This window comes from Anarhichas minor, unplaced genomic scaffold (genome assembly GCF_050575085.1).
Source record: "Anarhichas minor isolate MPS153535 unplaced genomic scaffold, ASM5057508v1 ptg000031l, whole genome shotgun sequence".
In the NCBI taxonomy this organism is placed as follows: Eukaryota; Metazoa; Chordata; class Actinopteri; order Perciformes; family Anarhichadidae; genus Anarhichas; species Anarhichas minor.
In genome coordinates this window covers 1,508,661-1,532,206 of record NW_027466477.1, presented here as the reverse complement: position 1 = coordinate 1,532,206, position 23,546 = coordinate 1,508,661, and the positions used below count along the sequence as shown (strand labels likewise).

Below are 23,546 nucleotides of genomic sequence, written 5' to 3'. Positions count from 1 at the left end.
TGTGCAAATTACAAATAAATTAGATTCAATAGATTCATCAATAACAAATTATTATTATTTTATTAATATTTAAATATCAAAATAATAAATAAAATAATATATATAAATATAAATAATATTATTTATATAATATGAATAAAATAAAATAATTTAAAAATATTTCATTATTCTGAAATAATACAATTGATAAATAGATATATATTATACGTAGTTGCACAGAACGTCCACCAGAGGGAGTGAAGGGACCACGGACCATAGAGTCCGCTAAAGATCCTCCACATCCCGACTGGAAGCTTCAGCTCTCAGCCGAGCGGAGCTGGCCAGAGTCTGCCCGGGTCTTCACCGACCAGCAGCAACCTCTCTCTGCCGCATCATTCCAGGGGGAGGGGGGGGTGTGTGTGTGTTTGAAGAAGCCAGGCTTTTGGGACACCCGTGTATCTGTGGGTATAAAGGAGGACGGGAGGACCGAGCGATGTCTTCTTCTGCGCCGGGTTTCACAAACCTGCACAGCTCCGTCAGCTACAGCCAGAACTCATCGACACCGAACGGAGGAGATGCGCGCGCATACCAGAATGGTACCGCAGGCCGGTTTGAAGGCGATTAGCCAGCTAGCTTAGCGTTTGCATGCTAATAACCCTCTTGGGATGTCAGATAGTTTTGTCTGGCGCTGCTGCTGTTATTATTTTATTTTTTTTGGTAAAACTGTTCTCTGGTATTAATCAGATTAATCACATTAATTGTAAGATCAAGATGACGTGTAAAGTCGGCTGAAACTGAGGCTTTCGGCTAATGTTAACGTTAGCTAGTTTAAGAGCTAACCTGAAACCCCTATAGAGACAGCTAGCGTTTTAGCTTGTGACGCTAACGTACAACAATAGCTATTATACGTGTTGTATCTATACATATATCATTATTTACGCTTTATATTGTGGCTCTGATGAACAACCAGTCGATTAAAAGCACACTGATATAATTCTTTTTATTGATGGTTGCTGTCAGGGATAACCGGGTATTAACCCTCTGTGCACTGGAGTAACAGCTGCTAATGAAGCTAGCTGTTTGCAGCTAATGATAACCTCTGTTCAGTACTTGTATGTGTGAGCTTTGGTGGAAGGAGAATATACTACGGTGCATGTTGTATATGTACACTAAACTAAGTGTACATGACAACCCTCTCCCTCTCTTCAGGTCCAGCACAGACATACCAATCCATGCATCCACCTACAGGCTGCTATGGAGCCCCACCTCAACAACAGAACTACCCCAGTCCTGTTCCCAACAAAGCACCCATCACGAACAGTGCCCACAGTGCTAACTACTACCGGAGCAACCACCATCAGCAGCAGCATCCGCAGCAGCAGCACCACCTCTCTCAGCATCATGTAGCAGCCTCCCCATACAGTGCTTCTCCAAGCTCTGCTCCTCCTTCTCAGCCATATGCCACCCTCCCCTCTTCAGCACCACCTCCATCAACTGCCCACTACAACCAACAGCCAGTGCAACAGCATCCACCACCGTATGCCCCTCCAGGATCCTACTATGGACCGCAGTCATACCACGCTCCCCCAGCACAGCAGTCTCACCACCACCAGCAGCAGCAGCAGCAGCCCAGTTTGGTGCCTGCACCAGCTGTCTACCCAATCGTTTCGTACCCGTCTGCGCCAGGAAGTAGCCAGTTTGGCACCCTGAGTTCCTCCCAGAGCACGTCCGCGCATGGAGTCATGCCCACCCAGATGGGTGCACCCCTACATCAGTACAGCACCACCCGGCCAGCCTCCACAGCAGCAGTGCAGCCTGGGTACAGCGTGGCTCCTCCCAGTCAGCTGGCGCCGACAGTCAATGGTCAAGGAAGCACAGGTGTGTGTGTGGCTGGAAAGAGAAGAGTTTAAGGCACTTTGTGCATTTGGTGTTGCAGAAGCATGCTAGCTGTATAATGGTGTCAGTCGAATAAACTGCTGCCAACACTTGGATGATTTGGGAATTAGCATTTTCATGTTTATTTCCAGGTGTATGTGTCGCTTAATATAGCTTTTTAAATTAGCTACAGAACTAAAGTGTCTTGGTCTTATATGTTTTCTCACTTAAATAGAGAAGGCCTGGTAGCACTTTAACTGCTGTTTGTAGTTCTTTATTCAGGAGTTGTTGTTGGCGGTCTGCTTTGTTTACGCAGACCGCCATTCTCCTGTTTGAAATGTTTCATCTTTGTGTGCATCTTTCTTCGAACCACAGGCCACCAACACTATGACCAAAGCCACCCGGCTGGTCTGAGCTACGACTCCTACGGCGGGGTCATTCACGGCGGTGGTGCCGCAGACCGGCCGGCCTCAGGAACGCCCTCCACTTCAGTCCATTCCTCGCCGGGCCACCACCAAGGTAACGAGCATTTACATTTAACTTTTGTTATTGACTCAACGGCAGCAATATTTAGACCCAAGGAAAGTTTCCTCTTGTATGTTCTTAGTGTACTTTATGTACACATGTTTCTATATGAACAAAGTTTGAAAGAATACTTTAAATAAGATTTAAGTCTTTTATAAGATCTGTTGAAATGTTGGCGCCAAAAATGTTTCTAGTTGAGCTCAACGTGAAACTGTTTCCTGTTGTTAGTTTCACTGCTTGCAGAAGAAACTCCTCACCATTGCTTTAGATTCAGAAGGTGTTCTTCTCGTTGGTATTTTTGGTTGAAATTTGCGTCGAAGTGAAAACTTCCAAAATGTTTCTAACCTGCTTTACTTTGGTGTTTGAACTAAAAGTCATTGGAGGAAAAATGACAGCTCTCGGTTTTGCTGCGCTCTGGATTTTGTCTTTTCTGGTGCGAACTCTTCCACGAGCCTTTAAATATAAATGTTTGAAATCCTGCTCTTTACAGTGCAAGTGTGTGTGTGAGTGAGTGTGTAAATGGTTTACATATTCACAGCTGTGGGTGCTGCAGATTACGTGCGGCACATTTCCAGGCACACACACACACACACACACACATTCAAATGTGCAGGTGCGAGTGTTTATACAAATGTGAGGGTTTCAGGTTGGAACTCAGCAGCTGCTGGTTTATTTTGTTTGTCACTCAAACCTTTTTCAAGCATGTTAAGACCAAAGGACTCCTGCAGCAGCTGCACCTGCAATTAATCATAATTTGGGTTGCAAAGACCTATTGTCTTTGAAGCTTTGCATAGTCTCACCAAGAGGTGTTTAAGGCCCAAACACCACAACATTACTCCAGAATGTTCTCTCTCTCTGTGTGCCTGAATCAGTTTACTCTGTACCAGCTGTATCCACCTCTCTTATAGGCGCGTGTTAAAACACGTTTTGTTGTTACTAGTATTTCAAGGGCTTAATAATGCTAAATCAAGTGGTGTAGTTTGTTTTAGTAGTCTAATTTGTTAAAGTCCCACATCTGCAATCATCAGTTTGACACACCGAGAGATAATCAATGCCTGCTTCACACATAATTCTGTGTACGAGCCTCTCGTCCATGCGTGGATGCACACTTGTGTTTAAATGTGTTTCATTTTGGCGTGAACTGTCCCTTTAAAGTCAGTTTGTATGACAAAATGGGGAAACCACCAGCTACTTTAATCAGTCAACGGATGAAGTTAGTTTGTTGCTTCAACACACACTTCAACACACATCGGGTGGAATGAAGCCCCCCCCCCCCTTGTCTGCTGTCGGTCACCCAGTCTTGACAGTTTTCTCATGTGCCTCTCCTGCCCCCCCCCCCCCCCCCCCTCCCTTTCCAACAGGCATGCAGTATGGATATGTTGCTAATAGTGGAGCTAGCTCTGCCTCTGCCGCCACCTCAGGCCCGGCCGCAGCCCCCTCGTCATCCAGCTCTGAGGATGATGATGATGATGATGAGGAGGAGGGGGAGGAGGAGGAGGAGGAGGAGGAGGATGAGGAAGCAGGTCTGCTTTAGCTTTTTATCTCCCCAAAACCCATTCATCACCACTTTCTCCATCCCCATGAACCCACTCGTCTGTGTCCTAAACTAGAGATGCACCGGTTGCAATTTTGCACTGAATTTAGGTGAAGAAGAATCTTATTTCAAGTCTTTTTTGGTGTGTGTGTGTGTGTGTGTGTGTGTGTGTGTGTGTGTGTGTGTGTGTGTGTGTGTGTGTGTGTGTGTGTGTGTGTGTGTGTGTGTGTGTGTGTGTGTGTGTGTGTGTGTGTGTGTGTGTGTGTGAGAGAGTGAGTGACGTAAACCCATCATGCACATGTGTGTAAATTGGATATATGATCAGTGGCTGATCAATCGGTGCATCTCTCTCTTAACGTTCCCATGCTCTTCAACGTTTTTAAACTACTCCCATCATTATTTACCGTTGGTCACCGTTTGACTGCCAGCTCTCTCCTCTTCTGTGTCTCTTCTGCGCTACGTACCAACACGCTTCATCAGTGTGCAGCTGATATTTCTCCCCGCTCTCACTGCTGCTGCCTCCCCACAGTTCACCCGGTGCTTTCCCCTCCTCACACTCATCAGCACTGACACCGAAGTCATCTTTTAAATCTGTGTGTGTACTCTGCTCTCTGTCGCTCCACCTCCGAAAAACTGAAATTTAATTTCTCAGAAAGGTGAGAGGTAAGTGTGTGAGCGCTTCGGTTGCTCTTTAAAAGCCTTCTGGTAGTTTCTGCTCGTCTTCATTGTCGCGCTGTCTCTCACTCAGCAGTCTTTGTGATCGTCTCTCTGCAGCGCTCCTCCAATTACCAGTTTCACTGCAATATACACGTCCTGCACCTCCATGGAAGCAACACAATCATGGCTCTAAGTCGACTCAAAGTATTACACGGTTATAACACCAGAAATCATAAAAATCAGAAGAAGAAAAAAAACTGAATCTAGCTGAAAATGCAAAAGTTAAATTTCTTTGATAATTTCTTTTGTAATAAAATGGAAAAACCAATGAAATCTATTTGCATAACATTTCTTCTAAAGTGTTTCCATTATTGGAAACGAGGGGACTCCACATTGTGTACATGTTGAACTCTTTACGTTTGTACCGCCCCCTGTCTGCTTCATGTAAACACCGCTCAGCTGAAGTCTAACAGAGTTTTGGTCACGTGACCCGAATCCTTCATGGCTTCTCAGATGAACATATGTTGTTTTTTTTTACTATTTCAAGCTTAGCTTTGGTTACTTGTCCCGATGGAAGCGTTCAGCACTCGTGACTCGTTCAAGGACTGTCGGAAATCTGAAAACTCAACAATAGTGTGTGTGTGTGTGTGTGTGTGTGTGTGTGTGTGTGTGTGTGTGTGTGTGTGTGTGTGTGTGTGTGTGTGTGTGTGTGTGTGTGTGTGTGTGTGTGTGTGTGTGTGTGTGTGTGTGTGTGTGTGTGTTGTGAACCACTCCGGTGTTCTGCTGATGACTCTCCCTCAGGAGTTGTGTCATCATCCAGAGTGCAACGCGTGTTTAAATGGAGCCTCTCTCCCTGAGAGAAGCTTGTTTTTCCCTCTGGTGATCTCTCTAATTCTCTCAGGTTCTCAGCTGCAACCAAATGCCAGCTGTTGATTTGTGGAGGCCACGATAATACCTCAGAATTGCGTATTAATAACGACGTTTTTCCAAACTGATCACTTTATGGCATTCAAAATGACATATAGATAATAACCATGTGTTACATTGTTATGCGTTACTCTTCAAATGTGGAAAACAAAATCATTTAAGCAATCATTTACTTTGGTAATTATTGTTTCATGTATTTGGACAGCAGAATTGTGTAAAAGTATTAATATAATTTGATCATATTATTAGGTTAATGGTACCACTAAATAATAAAACGTTTAGAATATGTCAAATGTTTCTTACTAGGTTTGATTTACAAACAGAATAAAAAGTTAATCAAGAACAATGAAGAAACTACACTGGTAGGTTACATTTTGGTACAAATATGTATCACCTAAGGCTGCAACTAATGATTATTTATTTAAATTAAATAGAAAATAGAGAGAAAAGTGTCCTAAAGCCAAAGCTATCCTCGTTTTATTAGTGAGACTTGTGAGGAACAGATTATAAAGGGAACACAGTATGAATGGAGCGCTAGTTACTCTTATAACACCTGGCTCGCTCCAGCAGGAAGACGAGGGCGAAGAGGTGTCGGAAGAATCTTTGAGGAGGAAGGCTAAGCTGTCCTCCTCCTCCTCAGCAGATAATCCAGCAGTCTGCTGGTCCGATTTAGTCCGATATAATTGGATCGCGTCCAATGAGCCGTGTGCCAGAGGGCTGGCGTGTCTCCTTTCGGCCTACATGGATTAATGGGTTCATTCAAATATTCTACTCTTGTAATCCTTCTTGAAAACCCTATTGGGACATGAGAGGGAGAACAGCAACAGACCACAATGCAGTGCATCCACGAGACTCGTCTTGTTGTTTTTGTCTTTCTCTGATCGGGTGCAGCAGAGAACCACACACACACACACACACACACACACACACACACACACAGAGAGAGAGCATGCTTCAAACGTGCACTCATAAGTCACAACTCTTCTGTCTCCTGCTCCCCCTCTTTCCTCCGGTTTGTTTGGCAATCTGGGAAATGTATGAAGTCAATAACTAATAGTAAAAGCTGTGAAGCAAGTGGAGGGAAAGCGTGTAAAGAGTGACAGCTCTGTCATATATTTATGGCACGCTGTGGAGTTTTCTTGTTAATGTTTAATTCTCGCTAAACAAACGTGTTCCTCATAAAACATTAACATTAAAGTCGTGCATGTTGAGGAAAGCAACGTAAACCTACTAGCTCCTCTCGCTACTCAGCGTCCATGGTTCAACCTCTTGAAGTGAACCCTCACCACGGCGCTCGTGTCCGTCCTAACCTTGGTTTGAATGTTTGGGTTTGTTTAATAAAGGGGAGCAGCGTGTTCCTTAAGGAGAGCCAAGTATGGAAGAAAGGAGCTTCTTGCTGTTTTACTGTAAACATGGAGGAACACGAGAGGACTCCATGTTTGCTCCTGTGCTGCAGTTATGTCTGCTTCTAACCATCAGTCAGTGTGACGGTTCATGTATTCGTTTAGTGAGTTATGTTACACAAGTGTCGGTTGTTTTTACTCCGTCTTTAACGATAATCTAACTTGCTTTATTTCTCCTGGTCCGGTATGTGTCCTGGGAGGAGCACTGAGCATGTGTCTGATAACATTATTATCTGCGCTATGCGACCTGCATTTTGTTTTTAAGCTTTTGGGAAAGTCCACGCAGTCATTGCTGAAGTGGCACCGGATTAATGAGGCAACTTAGGCTGTGTTGCACCAACAAGGATTACATTTGTAACTTAAAATCCGGTCGCACCAAACTTGAAAACGAGCTTAAAACGAAGAAAGATTTAATTTAAACGTCAGTTTTAGTCTAAACCTAGATTCAGTTTAATGCTGTTGCACCAGAACTTATAGCTCCAGTTTAAAAGGTGATCCAGTATTGACTTTGAAGGGAAAGTTTGGGTGTTTTTGCAGTTGGACTGTGTGATTAACTTTTCTATAGTCGGGAGTATTGCTTACAGTAGATGGCGGTCGACACAAACCCGGTTTGGAGAACCAGACCGGAGCGCCGCTCTGCTGTGGACGAGGCCGGCAGCGACGCGTATTCAAGATGAGAATCGTCACACAGTGGTCGTTCTGTCGCCATCGCATCATCTTTGTAATCTATTCTCATGTTTCTATCCTCCATATTCTTCCTCCGCTCTCTCCTTGTGTTTCCGTCCTCGGAGGCGCTCGTTCCAGACTTAAGTGCATCTTTTCATCGTGTTCGCTCTGCCTCATCAGTCGGAGGCCTGAGGGAGTCCAAACACAGCACGCTGCATGGCCAAACTGAAAAATAACTACTCTTCATTCACTTTAATGTTTCCGTTTTTCTCTCCCTCTTCTTGTTTCATTCTTATTCTCTTTTTGACCCTCCAGCCTTCGTTGTTATTGACTTAAAGTTGTTGTCCTTTTTTTTTTTTTTTTGTTTTTTTTCTTTTTTTATAAATCTCACCGTTTTATCCTTCAACTCTTCTTTATTTTTTATTTTTTTTTTTGCTTCTTTCGTTGTTCTTTGTTCTGTCGTGTTATTCCCAAAGCTCCTTGTTTATCATATATATATATATATATATATATTTATTTATTTATTTATATATATTTATTTATTTATTTATATATATTTATATATATATATATATATTCATTCAATTCTTTACTCCTCCAGTCGTCTCAAACGCTTCAGTTTTTAATTCCCTCTTGTGTTCCACTCTTGCTCTCTCAGGTGGTGACACTTCCTCCTCCAGCACTGGCAGTGCCTCTCCGGTGCCCAACAGCTACGATAACCTGGAAGGGGGCAGCTATGCAGGTATCACACACATACCGTTCATCTGAATAATAGACACACACACACACACACACACACACAAATACTATATCTCCAAAATGTCGTAATCGGGTTAAAACAAACCACCTGTCTTCCAAACGTGCATCAGATGTCTTATAAAGCTGAACTCTCTCTTGTCCAGATTCCATGCCGCCCTCCGACCACATGACCAACCAGGCCCCGCCCTATGCTAGCTACGGTTACCCCGGCATGCAGCCGGCCTACCACCAGGGACCGGCCGCCCTCCCCGAGTCGACACCGTCTCAAGACCCGTACGGCCAGTCCAGCTACCAGCAGTACTCCCAGGTACACATGTTGAATAGATGCCGAGAAGTGTTTTCTGTTTACCAGCCTGGTTTCAGATCTCTGAATTTAAAACCACATCCTAGATGTTTAAGTGTTTCAGAGGTCTGTCGTTGCTTCTGTGAACATCTGTTTCCTCCACAGCCTTCAGGGGCCGGACTCAAGTTTGAGTCAAACAGATGGAAAGTCAGCTTTATCTTTTAGCAACTGATGATAAAGTTTATGCACTTGCCTCAACACGTATTAAAATTTGGCTACAATTTAGGCTTCTTGCACCAGCTGTTGTGTCCTTGCTGTATTGACTCACCAGTCCTGATTAATCACAGGAGTATAATTGAGTTATGTTTTCCTCCCTCCCTCCCTCCCTCCCTCCCTCCCTCCCTCCTCTGCAGCCATTCCCAAACATGTCCCAGCTGTCTGCGGCCCTGGGGGGGCTGAGCGGGGTGCCTGAGCTGGAGGTGGAGGCCCTGAGGCCGGTCAACCTGGTACAGGAGAGGAACCTGCTGCCCCCGAGGCCCCTCTCAGCCCCGGAACCCAACCTCAGCCCCGACCTCAAGAAGGTCAACTGTTGTCCTCAGTAAGTGAAGTGAAGGGGCTCTAACGATTGGTATTTCATATCTGAGACTCTCACTCTGTGATTGTCTAATCTGTGTGTCTGTTATCTGACGTGTTTTCTCTTCAGGTCCTTCAGGTGCACCCTGACCAGCATCCCTCAGACCCAGGCTCTACTCAACAAGGCCAGGCTCCCTCTGGGCCTCCTCCTCCACCCCTTCAGAGACTTACAGGTATGATCTGATGTCTGAGTATCCAGTGTATGATGTCCCATGCAAGGTTGTTTTTGTGGGAAAAAGAATCTCATTCTAAGCATATTACCCTGAAGGAAGGACTCCTCCTCGCTCTCCATTACTACTTAAATGGTATTTAACTAACTGATGACCGGGGGAAGACTTCATCACGTATAAAGAGTGCTGCTGGAGTGAGTCCTTAACCTGGAAATGAGTCAGCGATTTTAAACTTCTGGTTCCCTCGTCTCAAACTAAATGTGATTGTGGTTTGATACCGTGGTCCACACGTTTTAAGAGATTTTACGTTTTGTTTGATGGCGTAAAATCCGTCAGTAAATAGATGTTATTTCAACATTGTCTCTGTGCTTTAGCTCCGATATAGATTTATTTGCTACTTGGAGCCCAATTTTAGACCATGTTTTACTGTGTTATGTTACATATTTTATAAATACCTGTAAAAACCTATAAATGTATATCATGAGCATAGACGTCTACTAAACTTTAAGATAAATCGACATGTAAAACAGATTTATTAACTGATTTTCAACGTCAAACGCTCAGTTAGGTCTTAAAGTCGGTTGCTAACAAATGTCACTAGAACACTAGTCCTCCTCCATCTTAGTGGAGGAGACGTGAAGTCATGTGACCGTGTTGTAGTTCCTTTATAGCCCAACGTTCGCTTTTTACTTCCGGCTATTGCGTTCTAGCTTCAAAACTCATTAAAGTGGTGCTCATTAGTTCTTTTTGAACAAAACGTGTGAACACTTTGTTTGCCAAAAATCAGTCTTTGTCCTCTTGTGACTACTGGAGCGGTTATGAGTCTGTTGTAGCCCTTTGAGACGAGCAGCTGCAGTGACAGCGGGACAGGCAGGAGAAGAATGATGAGGAGGAGGAGGATGAGGAGGAAGATAGGTGAGTGTATTTATAGGGGTGTTGGTTGATGTGCTGTCTGAGGGCATGAAGTGACGGAGAACAGGGACGTGAGACACAAGTTGTGGCTGGAAACGTTGTTCACTCGAGCAGCAGAAGTTGTGAGTGGGTCAAGTGTATTTTAAGTCCATTTACAAGAGACCCACTCAATAAAATATGGTTTTAGCCTCGATTTACATTCACACATTAAAGCAGATTAACAGCCCTGAACCTGGCCGAGAGCATCCTCGGTCTCCTGTGGACTTCTGCGTCTCTTTTGGCAGCAGCTGAAGTGCACGTTCACACTCTGCAACAGCTGCTGCTGCGTCCACAGCAGACGATGCAGGTTTCACACTCGCTTCATGCTGTGATCATTTGTGTTTGAATTATAAAAACAGACATCGGTTCTCCTCGACTGCTCCACTATTCACCTCTAAGTCCTGCAACCGCTGATTATTCATTAAAAACAGAAATATCTGTGAATATGCTCTTTGCTTTAGCTCCAAAACAAAATGCTCTTTGTTTACTAGCACTTCATAACCTGTGCTAGACGACCTCGCACTGCTCGGTGTGCAATAAATGGCCTGTTCTGAAACGCTGCTACGTGAGAAGGGAAAGTCCTTGAGAAGACATTCATGGAAGCAGAAGAGACAAACGAAGACCACAGTTCTAAAGATTCCACAGAAACAAAGCTTCTCTTCAGTCGCCTGCCGAGGCTCGAATAAAGAGAGGAATGTTTAGGAAAGGTCACGATTGAGGCTTCACTCGAAAAGAAGCACAAAATGTAAAATGTTCATCTCATGAGACACTTGTACTTTCCCAGTATTTTATTTTCTCCTCCTCTCTCTGCAGCAGCTGCCGGTGATCACGTCCAACACGATCGTGCGCTGTCGCTCCTGTCGCACCTACATCAACCCGTTTGTCACCTTCCTCGACCAGCGCAGGTGGAAGTGCAACCTCTGCTATCGGGTCAATGACGGTATGAGTGCAGTCATGAGGAAGTCATTACTGTGCCCAGTCGTGTAATTGTTCTGTGTCAAACCTCCTCTCTCTCTCTCTTCTTTCTTCTTCTTCAGTTCCAGATGAGTTCATGTACAATCCGGTCAGCCGGTCGTATGGCGAGCCCCATAAGAGACCGGAGGTCCAAAACGCCACCGTGGAGTTCATCGCCTCCTCAGACTACATGGTGAGCCAACAGTTCTTTTCCAACAAATACATACGTTAACCGAGAGGTATCGATGCGTCTGCCGGCACCAGAAGAGCTCTTGAGGCCTAAACTCTAAACTTGTGCACAGAAATGAACAGAGAGAAATGTGAGGTGTCTCAAAACATAGAGAAATTCACAACATAATATATAAACTTGCATCCCCAAACTGTTGTTTTCTCAAACAGCGTTAATTTACTGAAATGTAATGACATTTTAAATTATTAAAAAAACCAGGATACTGACGATGTTTCTCTTAGGAAATCTTATCCCAATAATGAGCAACTTTAATATCTATTTAAGAGAGTCTGTCAGTAGCCGTTGCTCATAGTAAGGCCCGCCTCCAGGAAGAAGAAAACAGTCGGTACATGTGTAATACCGACCATCTTTGTCTCAAGATGGAGCTCCCAAATATTGTTTATTTGTCACGTTACTGTGCGAGGTGACGGGACAGTTTACATCTACCTGGTGTTTGTTAGAATCGTTACGCTGACATTACCGGTAAAGCCAAAAGTTACTCGTGTCGTTGGTATGCTTTACTCACAGGTGTGTGAAGTGCACTGGAGACGAAGCGTCTGTAGCACAAAACAATACGTTAGTTTCTTCTCCTCCGCTGCTGCTTACATTTAGAGGAAGCTCTGTGAGACGTCTCTTCGATCCCGATGCTTTCTGCAGCTCTTTAGAGTTGTGAATGTTCATGTGGTTTGATTGTTTGTCCACTAGAGGGCAGTCTTGTAACAATAAACCCGTCTTATCCCCACTAATCATGTGTGGTTCTTGTGTGTTCAGCTGCGGCCCCCTCAGCCTGCAGCCTACCTGTTTGTTCTCGACGTGTCTCACAATGCCGTGGAAGCAGGTTACCTTAAGTACTTCTGTGAATCACTTATGGACAACCTGGACAAGTGAGTGCCGTCGACGATGCGATGCCATAAATGTGGCTGCTTCGTGTCTTTGCTTAATGATGGCAGTAAAACACAGACATTTGAATTGTTAACCGCATGTTATGTGCTTCAGGCTGCCGGGGGATACTCGCACCAGGGTGGGCTTCCTCACCTTCGACAACACCATCCACTTCTACAACCTCCAGGAGGGACTGTCCCAGCCGCAGATGCTGGTGGTGTCGGACATAGACGGTACGTCTGCATGCTCTGTTTTTAACCTCTAATAGTTTAGTCTAAAATGAAGCACTATTAAAGAATTATTTATTATTTTTAAAGTGCGTCCAGGAATAAACAAGGTTTGTAAAACCAGTAAAGTAGTCAAGAGGTTGGAAAGCCGCTCAGATTTTACTTGTTTGTTTTGTTTTTTCAGACATCTTCATCCCGTCTCATGACAGTCTGATGGTGAACCTGAAGGAAAGCAAAGAGGTACAGACTTCTGTTTTTGTTGTGCACATAAACAGCTCCAACAACACTCTTCTCTTCCCGTTGTCTCGTTACTCTCATGATTTCCTCTCTCTCTCTATTGTACTTCCCCCTCCAGCTGGTGAACGACCTGCTGACGTCTCTGCCGGGCATGTTCAGCGAGAGCAAGGAGACGCACAGCGCGCTCGGCCCGGCGTTGCAAGCCGCCTTCAAGCTCATGTCGCCCACCGGGGGCCGCGTCACCGTGTTCCAGACCCAGCTGCCGACGCTGGGGGCCGGGTCGCTGACGTCGAGGGAAGACCCCAACCAGCGCTCGAGCACTAAGGTACGAAAGAGACGGCGGTTATGGGTTTACGAGGACTTCTCTTTCTTTTTTCATGTACTGATCTTAAAGTTTGAGATTCTGTCTGAGACTTCTTTTTCCGATTATGAAAGGAGACCTCTAAATAGTGGTGGTGCTGCGTTCCCTGTGATTTATGAAGCCTAAACTATGTGACTGATGAAATATAGCAAGAAGACGACACCCCCTGCGGTGTGGATTCATACTCGTCCTCCTGGCATTCTCAGTGCTGCCGTGTTCAATTTATATTCCTGCCACAACTCACTTTAATTACCAGCCACAACGTCACCGTCTCAGTTTAGAGATGGATCGTTCATTGAGGATCCTGCTGAGCTACAATCTGCGTTCCCGTCGTCCCGGGACTGTGATTTATTGATCGTAATCATCTGTGTTTGATCTGAATAAACTGCCAAGAAGTTACAGCAATAGTGAGCTAAGAACAGATGTGCTTTCTTTCTCAGGAAAGGGGATTTCATGTTAGTTTGGTCAAATATAATCTCCATATAATACTACATCTAATAAATCATTTAGTGGACAAAAGTCTATCCAATAGAACAGGAGGCTTTGGTGGTGATTTCTTCCTCTACGCAGCAGAAGACGTAACGAGAGGACTTCTTGTTGTAATCGGTTGTGTCTTTATTCTCCAGGGAGTTCAGCACCTCGGACCGGCCACAGACTTCTATAAGAAACTGGCACTGGACTGCTCGGGGCAACAGATCGCGGTGGATCTGTTCCTGCTCAGCTCCCAGTACACGGACCTCGCTTCGCTCTGTAAGAACACTCGTCAACATTTCAACCTCCAATGACGCCTCTCTTTCGCCACAAAAGGGCCGTTTGTCTGTCTGTATTTATTTTGTAACGTGAAGACAGAAATTCAACAGGCTTAGTTTGAAAGCCTCAAAAGAAACGTTGAATGTAAGGTCTCGAATGGAGGCCCAGCACCATGGCGTTAAAACACCTGTTGGATCTTTTCAGACCACTCCTGCAGCATTATCCTCTTATCTATTGTCGATCCCCTCGCTCAGTAGTGATGGGTAATAATTGCACTGCGTTCTCCAAGCTTACTACAGCTTCTGTCCTCAGACACCTTGTCAAGCCTTTAGGAAGAGAGCCCTGGATACTCAAAGGACAGATTCACCTCAGATTATTAGTTCCTATCACGCTCATAATGAGTATTTCGTTAATACTTCACCTCTCCTCCTCTTCTTCAGCATGTATCTCCAAGTATTCGGCGGGCAGCATCTTTTACTACCCCTCCTTCCATTACATCCACAACCCGGCTCAACTGGAGAAGTTCCAGAAAGATCTGGAGCGCTACCTCAGCAGGAAGATCGGCTTCGAGGCGGTGATGAGAATACGATGCACTAAAGGTAACCGGCTCCGCGGAGTCAGACGCACACAGACGCTCCGTTTTCAAGTGTCTTCTCTACAAAGTGTCTTCTCCACACTGCCCTCAGGTTTATCCATCCACACGTTCCACGGTAACTTCTTTGTGCGCTCCACCGACCTGCTGTCCCTGGCCAACGTGAACCCGGACTCTGCCTTCGCTGTCCAGATGTCGATTGAAGACTCTCTGGCAGACTCGTCTCTGGCCTGCTTCCAGGCTGCTCTGCTCTACACCTCCAGTAAAGGTGCACAGACACTCTCACTCACACACACTCACACACACACACACACACACCTCCCTTTCACACATGCAGTCTATCCCTGAAATGTTGGGGAATATTTCCTGCATGGGGTGTTGTGTGAATGGGAGCAGAGATCGATATTCAAGGGAATCTGTACCGCCAGATTTCCCACCTCAATACGTCGTAACATTTCAGGGAAAATGTCAAAAGACACTTTCACGTGGAGCGAGAGAACCAATCACAAGACCCCGCTGATGACTTGTTGAATATTAAATACATTACAAGAACATTGACAAAAACAGCTCCTCGCCCGCCATGTTCCTGGAAAATAATAAGATATCGCCTCTTCGATATAGAAACGTAGATACCACGTTTGCACCGAATTGTAGCCGTCAAGGTCCGCTAGTAAACAAATACAATGTGTGTATCGATTGATGCAGACTTATCTACAAAATCGACTAACTTCCTTAATTCTGAACCAATTTTATTGAAATTTGGTTAAATGTGAGAAATGAATGCCGATACATCTGACTTTTCTTTTTAGTAAGACCTTTAAAGCTTCACCTGCTCCAGCAGCAGCAGCTTGTTGTTGATGATGATAAATACAAATATTATTACTGTATCTGATGATTCATCCGTCCGGCGCTGTAGGAAAAAGGAGAATCCGGGTCCATACTCTGTGTCTGCCGGTGGTCAACCAGCTGAGTGACGTGTACGCCGGAGCTGACGTTCAGGCCATCACTTGTCTGCTCGCCGACATGGGTGAGTCTGTCTCATAAGACTACAAATCATCCAGTAAAAGACTACAAAACCCACAGTCAGCAGGGCAGTAAGGACAATGCTAGTGCTAGTGAGGGAGCTGGAAGGGAAGGGAGTGTATGTAGGAAAGAGACAATGGGTGCTTTTCATTATTCAAGTTGTCTCCTCGCTTCCCTCACTCGCGCCTCTTCCTCACGTCTTAGCTCCTCCCACTGAGGATGAGGAGAGGGAACGCAAGGAAGCATTAGTTAGCATAATTAACGGCAATGAGGTGTACACAGAGGAACATCGCTTAAGCTATGTTACCAAGAAGACAGCGAGTTAGAACAATTAAGTTGACCTGTTCTGAGAAGACGGAAAACACTAAATTTATGTTGAAAACCAACGCTTTACTGTCTTCATTTCCTGCACCCTCTCCTCCAAGAGAAAAGCTCCTGACCTCTTAAGACATCTCAATGTGTTAACGAACATTACAGGGAAAAATGGAAACGATAGAGAATCAGTAGAGTAGAACATTTCTCTTTGCAGTAGAAAGCAATGTCTTAAGAAACATAGAAATATGTGCATTTCATGTCCTCAACATGAGCTGCAGGCATTTCACAGCTTTTTTTCAGAACTGCACTAACGTGTCTCACTCGTGTTTCAGCCATCGACCGGTCGATAACGTCCAGCCTGTCAGATGCTCGTGACGCTCTGACGAATGCGGTGGTGGATCTGGTGAACGCCTACAAGAGCAACGTGTCCAACCTGCAGCAGACCGGCGTCGTCCTCCCGGCCTCCATGCGCCTCTTCCCCATTTACATCCTCTCTCTGCTCAAACAGGTCTGTCTGCACAACAAACACTCGTCACCATTGGTTTATTACAGGCTGTAGACACGCATACGAAACTGTCATTTCGCATTCCACGTTGGCGCCCAATCATCCACCGCCACGTCAGGGTTACACATCCTAAAGTATGACCTGCTTTTACATCATCACTACCCTCCCTCTAGAGACACACACACACACACAATAAAAGCTGAGTCTACAGTCATACAAGACCGTCTTCTTATGTGTTTAATGACTGTATTCATCCACCCAGGACTTGTTCATTCATACATCCAGGGTGTGTCCACTTTCAGACTCATTCTCACACCCTTTGCATCATCTGAGACTAATGCCCCTAAAGGTCTGACTGCGGTGTACACCCTGAACATTATGAACACAGTTCCCACTGTTCACAGTCACCGTTTAATCCACCTTCATTACAAGGTAAAGATATTCGGATAGTATTTGTAAGTCCTTATAAGGATAGTTGTGATGTTTTGAAGTGTGGTAGTATGAGGTACTTCTCCGTAGTCGGTGTATTACTACAGTATATGGAGTTTGGAGTACCAGTAATAGAGTGCTGTGGACGTATTTAAGACAACTAAAGGAATCATTGTCAGTTGAAGTGAACTCTATATTTAGAATACTTTCAACACTGTACCTTGCCGTCCGACAGCCCTTTACGAAGGGGAACAGAAGCCTTTGTGTTCGTCTGTGCTCTCTTCAAAGCCACATTCTCCTTTGACAAAAACAGTAATTTAACCTTCTGTCTTTAGTGTTTTAAAGGGTTAGTCCAAAGTTACAAAATGACACAAACAAACTAAACGATGGAGGCAGCAGTAGACCAGAAACTCCTGTTCAGCGAGGTACAATTACTGTTTTTGTCAAAGGAGTCTGGTGACTTTGAAGAGAGCATAGATGGAGACAATGTCTTCTGTTCCACGTCGGAAGAGGACTGTCGGAAAATACTCTAAATATATCGCACACTTAAACTAATACAGTGTTTAGGTGTCTAAAATACGTCTACAGCAGTAGAGTCCTTTTTAATGTAGTTAATACACCGACTAAGTACCTCATGCAACTTTAGCAGATTATAACCTGCAGTATCAGTAACTGATAGAAAACTGGGCAGCTTTGGACTATGAAGTGACTATGAAGTGACTATGAAGCCACATCAGGCTTGAAAACAGGAAATGAAAGAAATCCAAATAAATGAAATAAAGATTAACACTCGCACTAAAAGGATATGCGTTTCTTTCCAGAAAGCCTTGCGGACGGGCACCAGCACGCGGCTGGACGAGCGGCTCTTCGCCATGTGCGAGTTCAAGACGCAGCCGCTGCAGCAGCTGATGCGGATGTTTCATCCTGACCTGTACCGGCTGGACAACATGACTGACCAGGTAGGACACGGACCAGAGCTGACGAGTCACTTTAGAAATCCAACGTGTGGTAGTGAAGCCCTGAAATAATTAGTGGGGATTCATTACTATTTAAATACATTTAAAACGAACTTACACATTTACTTAAGTTATTATATCTTTGTGCCTTTGCAGCTGTGAGTGTGAACTTTGAATGTCCTCCAACTAATCCGTTGCACTGTGTGCGTCTCACCTGCAGGGGGCGCTGCGTCTGAACGACACCGTGGTTCCTCAGCCTCATCTGCTCCACCTGTCTGCTGACAGAGTGACCAGAGACGGAGCTTTCCTCATGGACTGTGGCAACGTAAGACTTCAGTATTCATTGAGATAATTGTAAACCTAAATAAAAGACAAGTGCGATGTTCTTTTGACCTTAAGGTTAAGTGATGGCTCAGCCCTTGATGGACGTTTATTATGTCATCATGAACCATAACGTAACAGCAGCAGCGGTACAGCCCAATTGTTCTCAGTATTCACTTCATTCAGCTTCTCAAAGGCTTAAATCCTCAGTCAACGTCTTACTGTGAGCGAAACATCCTGCATGTATTTCCTTCCACCAATCGGAGTTTGTGAGTGTTTTAACATTTCACTTTTTCAGGGGATTTAATCTGTGTGTGTGTCAGGACGAGGAGACGCTCTTCACTGATTCTCTGTTTCCGTTGCAGGTGTTTTATTTGTGGATCGGCAAAAGCTGCGACGACCTGTTCATCCGAGATGCTCTGGGCTGCCCCAGCTACGCTTCAATACCCGCCAACATGGTCAGTAAGACTCTTAACTGTGTGCAGGCAGCCGTCGTTCAAAACGTGGGTTAAAGATGATGCTTTTATTTTATACCGAGGAGGAGATTTCCCCCGCCTCCAAACATGTCAAAGAATAACTATGATTAGAGAAATGGTGGGATTGTTTTGCACACCGCCGCCCAGTTTCTGCACGAGTGATGCAACGCAGCGTTGCACACATTTCCCCTGACCATGAGTCACAGCTTTGCTCCACAATAACAATATTTCTCTGTGTTGTTGAAAAGAAAACAACTCGTGCAGCAGAACACATTTGCTGTCGTAGCTTTTTGTTTTAACTGTGCAGCTAACTAGAAAGCTCTGTCATCACCGCGCATGGTGACATCCAGAACAAACAGCAACCCTCAGCACTTGTTTATGCTGCTCATTGTATTTGTTTGCCAACTACGAGCCCCGCGTTTTAAACCACAGGCATATTCCTGTTCACCCCTGCTGTGTAGCCGAGACGACCACGCGAGTTATCTGTTTCTAATCTGAGACGCGCGGCCGCGAAAACAATGCAGCTGATGTTTTTGGTTCCGCCTCTCTTTCTTTCTCTCTCTGGATCCCAGAGTCACATTCCTGAGCTGGAGACGACTCTGTCTGAGAGAGTGCGAGCGTTCCTCGACTGGCTGCAGGACAACCGAGCGTTCAGCTCCACGATACACGTCCTCAAGTAAGCACCGCCGCACATCTGGATCAACATCCGACTTCTGCTCGCACGTCTTCTCGCATCCAGATGCTGGATTTTCAGACAGTCTGAGAGGCTTTTTCTTCTTTTTTTGTTTACTTTATTTTTACGTTTTTAAAATGTATCGTAACGGCAAAAAATGAGTCTCACTTCCTCTTCCACCAACGGTACCAGCTGCCAAAAATGAGGAGTGTCCAGCATCAGTTCCCAAAGTGGTGTGGCAATAAATAAGAATGAAGTTCAGCTGAAAGGACGACGACGATGAGTGAAGGGCTGAGATGAGGAAATATGAAACACCTTCAGGTTGTTGTTTGTTTGTAGAGCTCTGAAGCAGCCAAACAACACTCGCTCTCTCCACCCAAAATGTTTTACACTAAATATATATTGAGGTCAGAGGTCATGTCCTCCTGTAGTGGTGTCTCTTGGGCGGTAAGGCTTTACGCCTTTGGTCATGCTTTTCCTCACTGACGTGAGCTGGCGTTGGATCTGTTACACCCCTGTGAAGGTTTCTCCTGGCAGTAAGCTGGTGTTCTCCACAGCTGTAGGGGGCAATGTAGCGTCTACAGCGTCGCTTCAGCCCTTCTGCCTTCAACTAGTTAGAAGATCTCAAATGTGCACGGACATGAGACCCTCACGGATGAGTCCAGCATCAATCATTAGTTGGGCTGTAGGCTGGTGCTGAAATGATTAGTCAATAAGTACAAGAAAATCAATTATTGGTTAAAGTCATTTCATCTTTTTTCTCTTTTTTTAAATGATTGAATATTTGAGTTGGGACGATTTGAAAACCAGCTATTTTAAAGAAGGTACTTTCTTGCTCTGGGGAACTCTCACATGTTTCCCCTTTTCTGTTCTATTTAAATTAAACTATTCATCAAAAATAGTCAACAGGAGTTTTTATCTTGAGGCTCTTTGCTGGAATTGAACTGGAGACGTTGCCGTTATAGTTCATGTGCTTTGCCAACAAGAATCCCCGGCAGATGAATCTGTATGAAACCATTAAGCAGTTTCAGCCGGACTTCAGTGAGTCCCTGAGTTGATCTGTCGGAGAGAAACGGCTGACGGCGGCGTGGACGTCGTCGTTGTCAGCGATCTGAAACATTTCCAGCAGTTTGCTCTCGACAGAAACGCGGTGGGACCAGTTGTGTTTAACTGGAATCATTCTCCCAGCAGCCATCGCTCTGAGGTTAAACAAACAAACGTAGTAAGCAGTGAGGTCATTGATTGACAGCGGTGGTCAGGTCTTCCAGAGGGAGTTTCCTCTCTCTGCTCCTCTGTCGCACCACATGTTGTTGTTGTTGTTGTTGTTGTTGTTGTGAGGGCTGATGTCGGTGCAAGAAGACGGAGGATGTTTGCATCACTCTTACAGATGAGAAATACGTGTGATTTTGGATGAGATTTCTTGAGATACAGTTGCATTCTAACGGAAACAAGAAGTTTGCCTCCAATAACCGTCAATAATAAAACAACAATATGTAAAAGCCTTGAGTGTGAACCTAAAAGGCCTTATTATCAGTTTTGTGGTGTTTTAAAGCTCTTTTTTAGGATTTTATCTTTATAATCCACTGATTACTTTCTCAATTTGTTATTTTGCCAATAAAATGAAAGAAAAAAAGTGACAAATGCCCTTTAATTATTTCCTGCAGCCCAAGTTCTGTGTTCAGGTGTCTTGTTTTATCCGACAAAGGTCTAAAAACCCAAAGATGTTCAGTTTACCCTCATAAATCACTAAGAAAAGCATCAAACCCTCACATTAGCAGCGCTGGAAACTGTGAATATTTGCCATATTTGCTTGAAAAAAATGAATGAAGCAGCAAATATTGGCTTTAGATTTCTGGTCAGTTTGTGCTTTTCTTCCTGATTTAAATCAAAATTTTAGAAAAGTGTCTTGTTTTTAAAGGTTTATTATATTTGCAGTAGCACCAGCCTTACATAGAATTTAAAAAGTATCCGTCTAACCCTCCCGTCTCTCTTTTGTCTCCCTCAGGGACGGTGCTTCGGCTAAAGCTACTTTCTTCCAGTATCTGGTCGAGGATCGGTCCGACTCGACTTTCTCCTACAGTGAATTCCTGGAGCACATTCAGCAGCAAATGTCCTAGTCGGCTCCCGTCACACAGAGAGAAACTGGCCGCTGGAGTCCTCAAACCAGAGCAAAGATTTGGGATTCCGGCCTCGTAGAGAGCAAACTAGCGTTAGAAATGATGGACACCCGTCGCTCCTTCAGACCGGTGTTAGCGAGGCGGGTTAGCTCCCGTTCCTCCAAACAGTCTCATTTGGAGGAATCCGCCCCCCCCACGTTCACCGGTCATTCGGGATGTGACCGTCGGAAAGGGGAGGAGGGTGATAGTTGTAGAAAAGAATAAATGAATGAAGGAGGATTAGAGGCTCCTCGCTGCCTCTGAACCACTGTTCCCCCCCCCCCCCCCCGTTTAGCTTCTCGTCAAACGCTTCGCTCCTGGGGAAAAAAGGGGAAAGTCGAGCCAAGAAGATGGCGCCTCAACACGTCTTTAGTTCGATTTGTTTTCGTGAGCCTCACATGTAGCTAGTGCCGTCTCTTTTTTTAATTTGTATTGTTATTCTTTTATAATTTATTCCCCTCGTCACTCCCTCAGTTCTATTTCCTTTGTAATACACTGGAGAACAGGAACGAGCGTTCCTTCTGTTGTTTTTTCCGGCATGAAATACGAAACGCATGTCACCGTTTTGTTCGCTGCTAGTCTGAGCGCAGAGACGACGACCGTGTCTGCGTAGCGGGAACATGACTCGACAGTGGTTGGATGTTTGAACGCCTCCTATTGGCTCCCTCTGCTCTCCCGCGCTGTGTTGTCCAGATCAAACTCCCCGTACTGTCAACGCTCTACTTTCCAGTTTTGTTTTATTTTTTCCAGGCGCTAACTGAAGTTGCTATCCACTTTGTAACTATTGAAAAATAATCTTTTATGTGCGATAATTTATGAACCAGCTTATTAAATAAAAAACAAAAACGAGAACTTGTTTCATGTCATGTTGCCTTCAGTGACATTAGAAATAACCAGGATTTATTTCACATACAGGTGTGTGTGTGTGTGTGTTTCTACAGTTCCCATGCACAAACACACTTTCTGTGGCTTTCTGCCTTTTTATCTTTTGAAGAGTTCGCGTCACTATTCTCGGGCATCGTGTGACTTTTCAGGACTTTGACTAATGGCCGTTATGTTGAACCAGGTTTACATCTTCCGTCACTCCCTCCACGTTACATCTCAGTGGATCTCATGACTCCTACACACGTTTTATAGCGACCAGGAAGAACACTTGACTCCATGAAGCACAGGTATTTAAAGAGTTTCACTTAAGAAGTAAAACGCTGCGGTCTAGCAGCAATCTAACAGCACCATAAATTACATTCATACAACCACAATAACACCAAATCTATTTCAATGCCTCCGCCGTGGACCCTTTCATTGAGGTATTTATAGAAATATGTTTACAGAAGGGATCGTGCATCTTTTCTGCTTTATTCCAAATTTTTTACCTACAACCCACATTAGAGACTGAAGTTAACTGTTTATCCTCACTTTACAAAATGTAGTTAATATTAAAATGTGCTCAGCTTTTCTCTGTTTACATTTCAGACCAGTTGAAGAAGCAAAACCTCAAGAAATGTAGAAAACCTTCACGTGACTTTGTGCATCTCCAGCAGAATCACTTCAGCTTCAGTCCAAACCGAGTAAGCTGCAATCTGTCCAATACATTTACAGCAACAGGACTCTTTTCTGTGTATTTCAGCAGTCAAATGGGAATCACGTGTGAAGAGATTACATCTTGTATTTATCAGTCGGCAAACCTTTTAGACTCGAGCTACAGACCTTTTATCTAAAGATATTCTTGATTAACGCTGCAGATAGTTGATATTTGATGTCATGCCAACACCTTAGTTATTTTGGATTTCCTCCAATGTTTGATTCTAGAAAGGGCGGGAACGTATCTGAAACATCAGTTCTACCCATTAGACTGTAAAGAATGCATTGAAAAACACTGTCGTCCGGTTAATTAACTTAATTGGAAAATCTTTCCCATGCTGTTCCACACTGTTTTTCTGTAGCTCCTCTGCAGCAGGAAATGATAAACCTCCAGTAGTTCTCAGACTTCACAGACCTGCAGACGACCTCTGTCTGAGCCTCGAGTTTGTTTTCTTTAACGGAGTGGAGCTGCTTAAGAAGGAGCTGTAAAATACTCGGCTGTAGTAAACACACACAA

The 23,546-nt window shown here is 44.5% G+C and overlaps 1 protein-coding gene across 4 annotated transcripts; it reads left to right on the top strand.

Moving 5' to 3' along the window:
- Positions 1-278: 278 nt before the first annotated feature.
- On the top strand, positions 279-22,300 carry sec24b (SEC24 homolog B, COPII coat complex component). 4 transcript variants are annotated; one of them, XM_076105222.1, is made up of 24 exons: positions 283-575; positions 1,189-1,857; positions 2,230-2,373; positions 3,741-3,902; positions 8,225-8,308; positions 8,469-8,632; positions 9,022-9,206; positions 9,312-9,414; positions 11,179-11,302; positions 11,400-11,509; positions 12,317-12,429; positions 12,542-12,660; positions 12,839-12,894; positions 13,010-13,216; positions 13,879-14,002; positions 14,443-14,601; positions 14,689-14,862; positions 15,511-15,621; positions 16,265-16,440; positions 17,688-17,825; positions 18,043-18,147; positions 18,509-18,601; positions 19,192-19,295; positions 21,298-22,300. In XM_076105222.1, the coding sequence occupies exons 1-24, from the start codon at positions 473-475 to the stop codon at positions 21,407-21,409; spliced, it is 3,639 nt and encodes a 1,212-aa protein (XP_075961337.1). In that variant the 5' UTR covers positions 283-472; the 3' UTR covers positions 21,410-22,300. The 4 variants fall into 4 exon arrangements, 2 of the variants coding, with proteins under 2 accessions (XP_075961337.1, XP_075961336.1); XM_076105221.1 differs by having other exon boundaries at positions 284-575; positions 11,176-11,302; XR_012957556.1 differs by lacking the exons at positions 18,043-18,147; positions 18,509-18,601; positions 19,192-19,295; positions 21,298-22,300 and adding an exon at positions 16,740-16,869 and having other exon boundaries at positions 279-575; positions 11,176-11,302.
- Positions 22,301-23,546: the final 1,246 nt, after the last annotated feature.

Bases quoted from the DNA above. Each gene is read 5' to 3' on its own strand.
- sec24b (XM_076105221.1), top strand. From the start codon at position 473: ATGTCTTCTTCTGCGCCGGGTTTCACAAACCTGCACAGCTCCGTCAGC. The intron at 1,858-2,229 runs GTGTGTGTGTGG...TTCGAACCACAG, and splicing joins CAATGGTCAAGGAAGCACAG to GCCACCAACACTATGACCAA. The intron at 17,826-18,042 runs GTAGGACACGGA...TCTCACCTGCAG, and splicing joins TGGACAACATGACTGACCAG to GGGGCGCTGCGTCTGAACGA.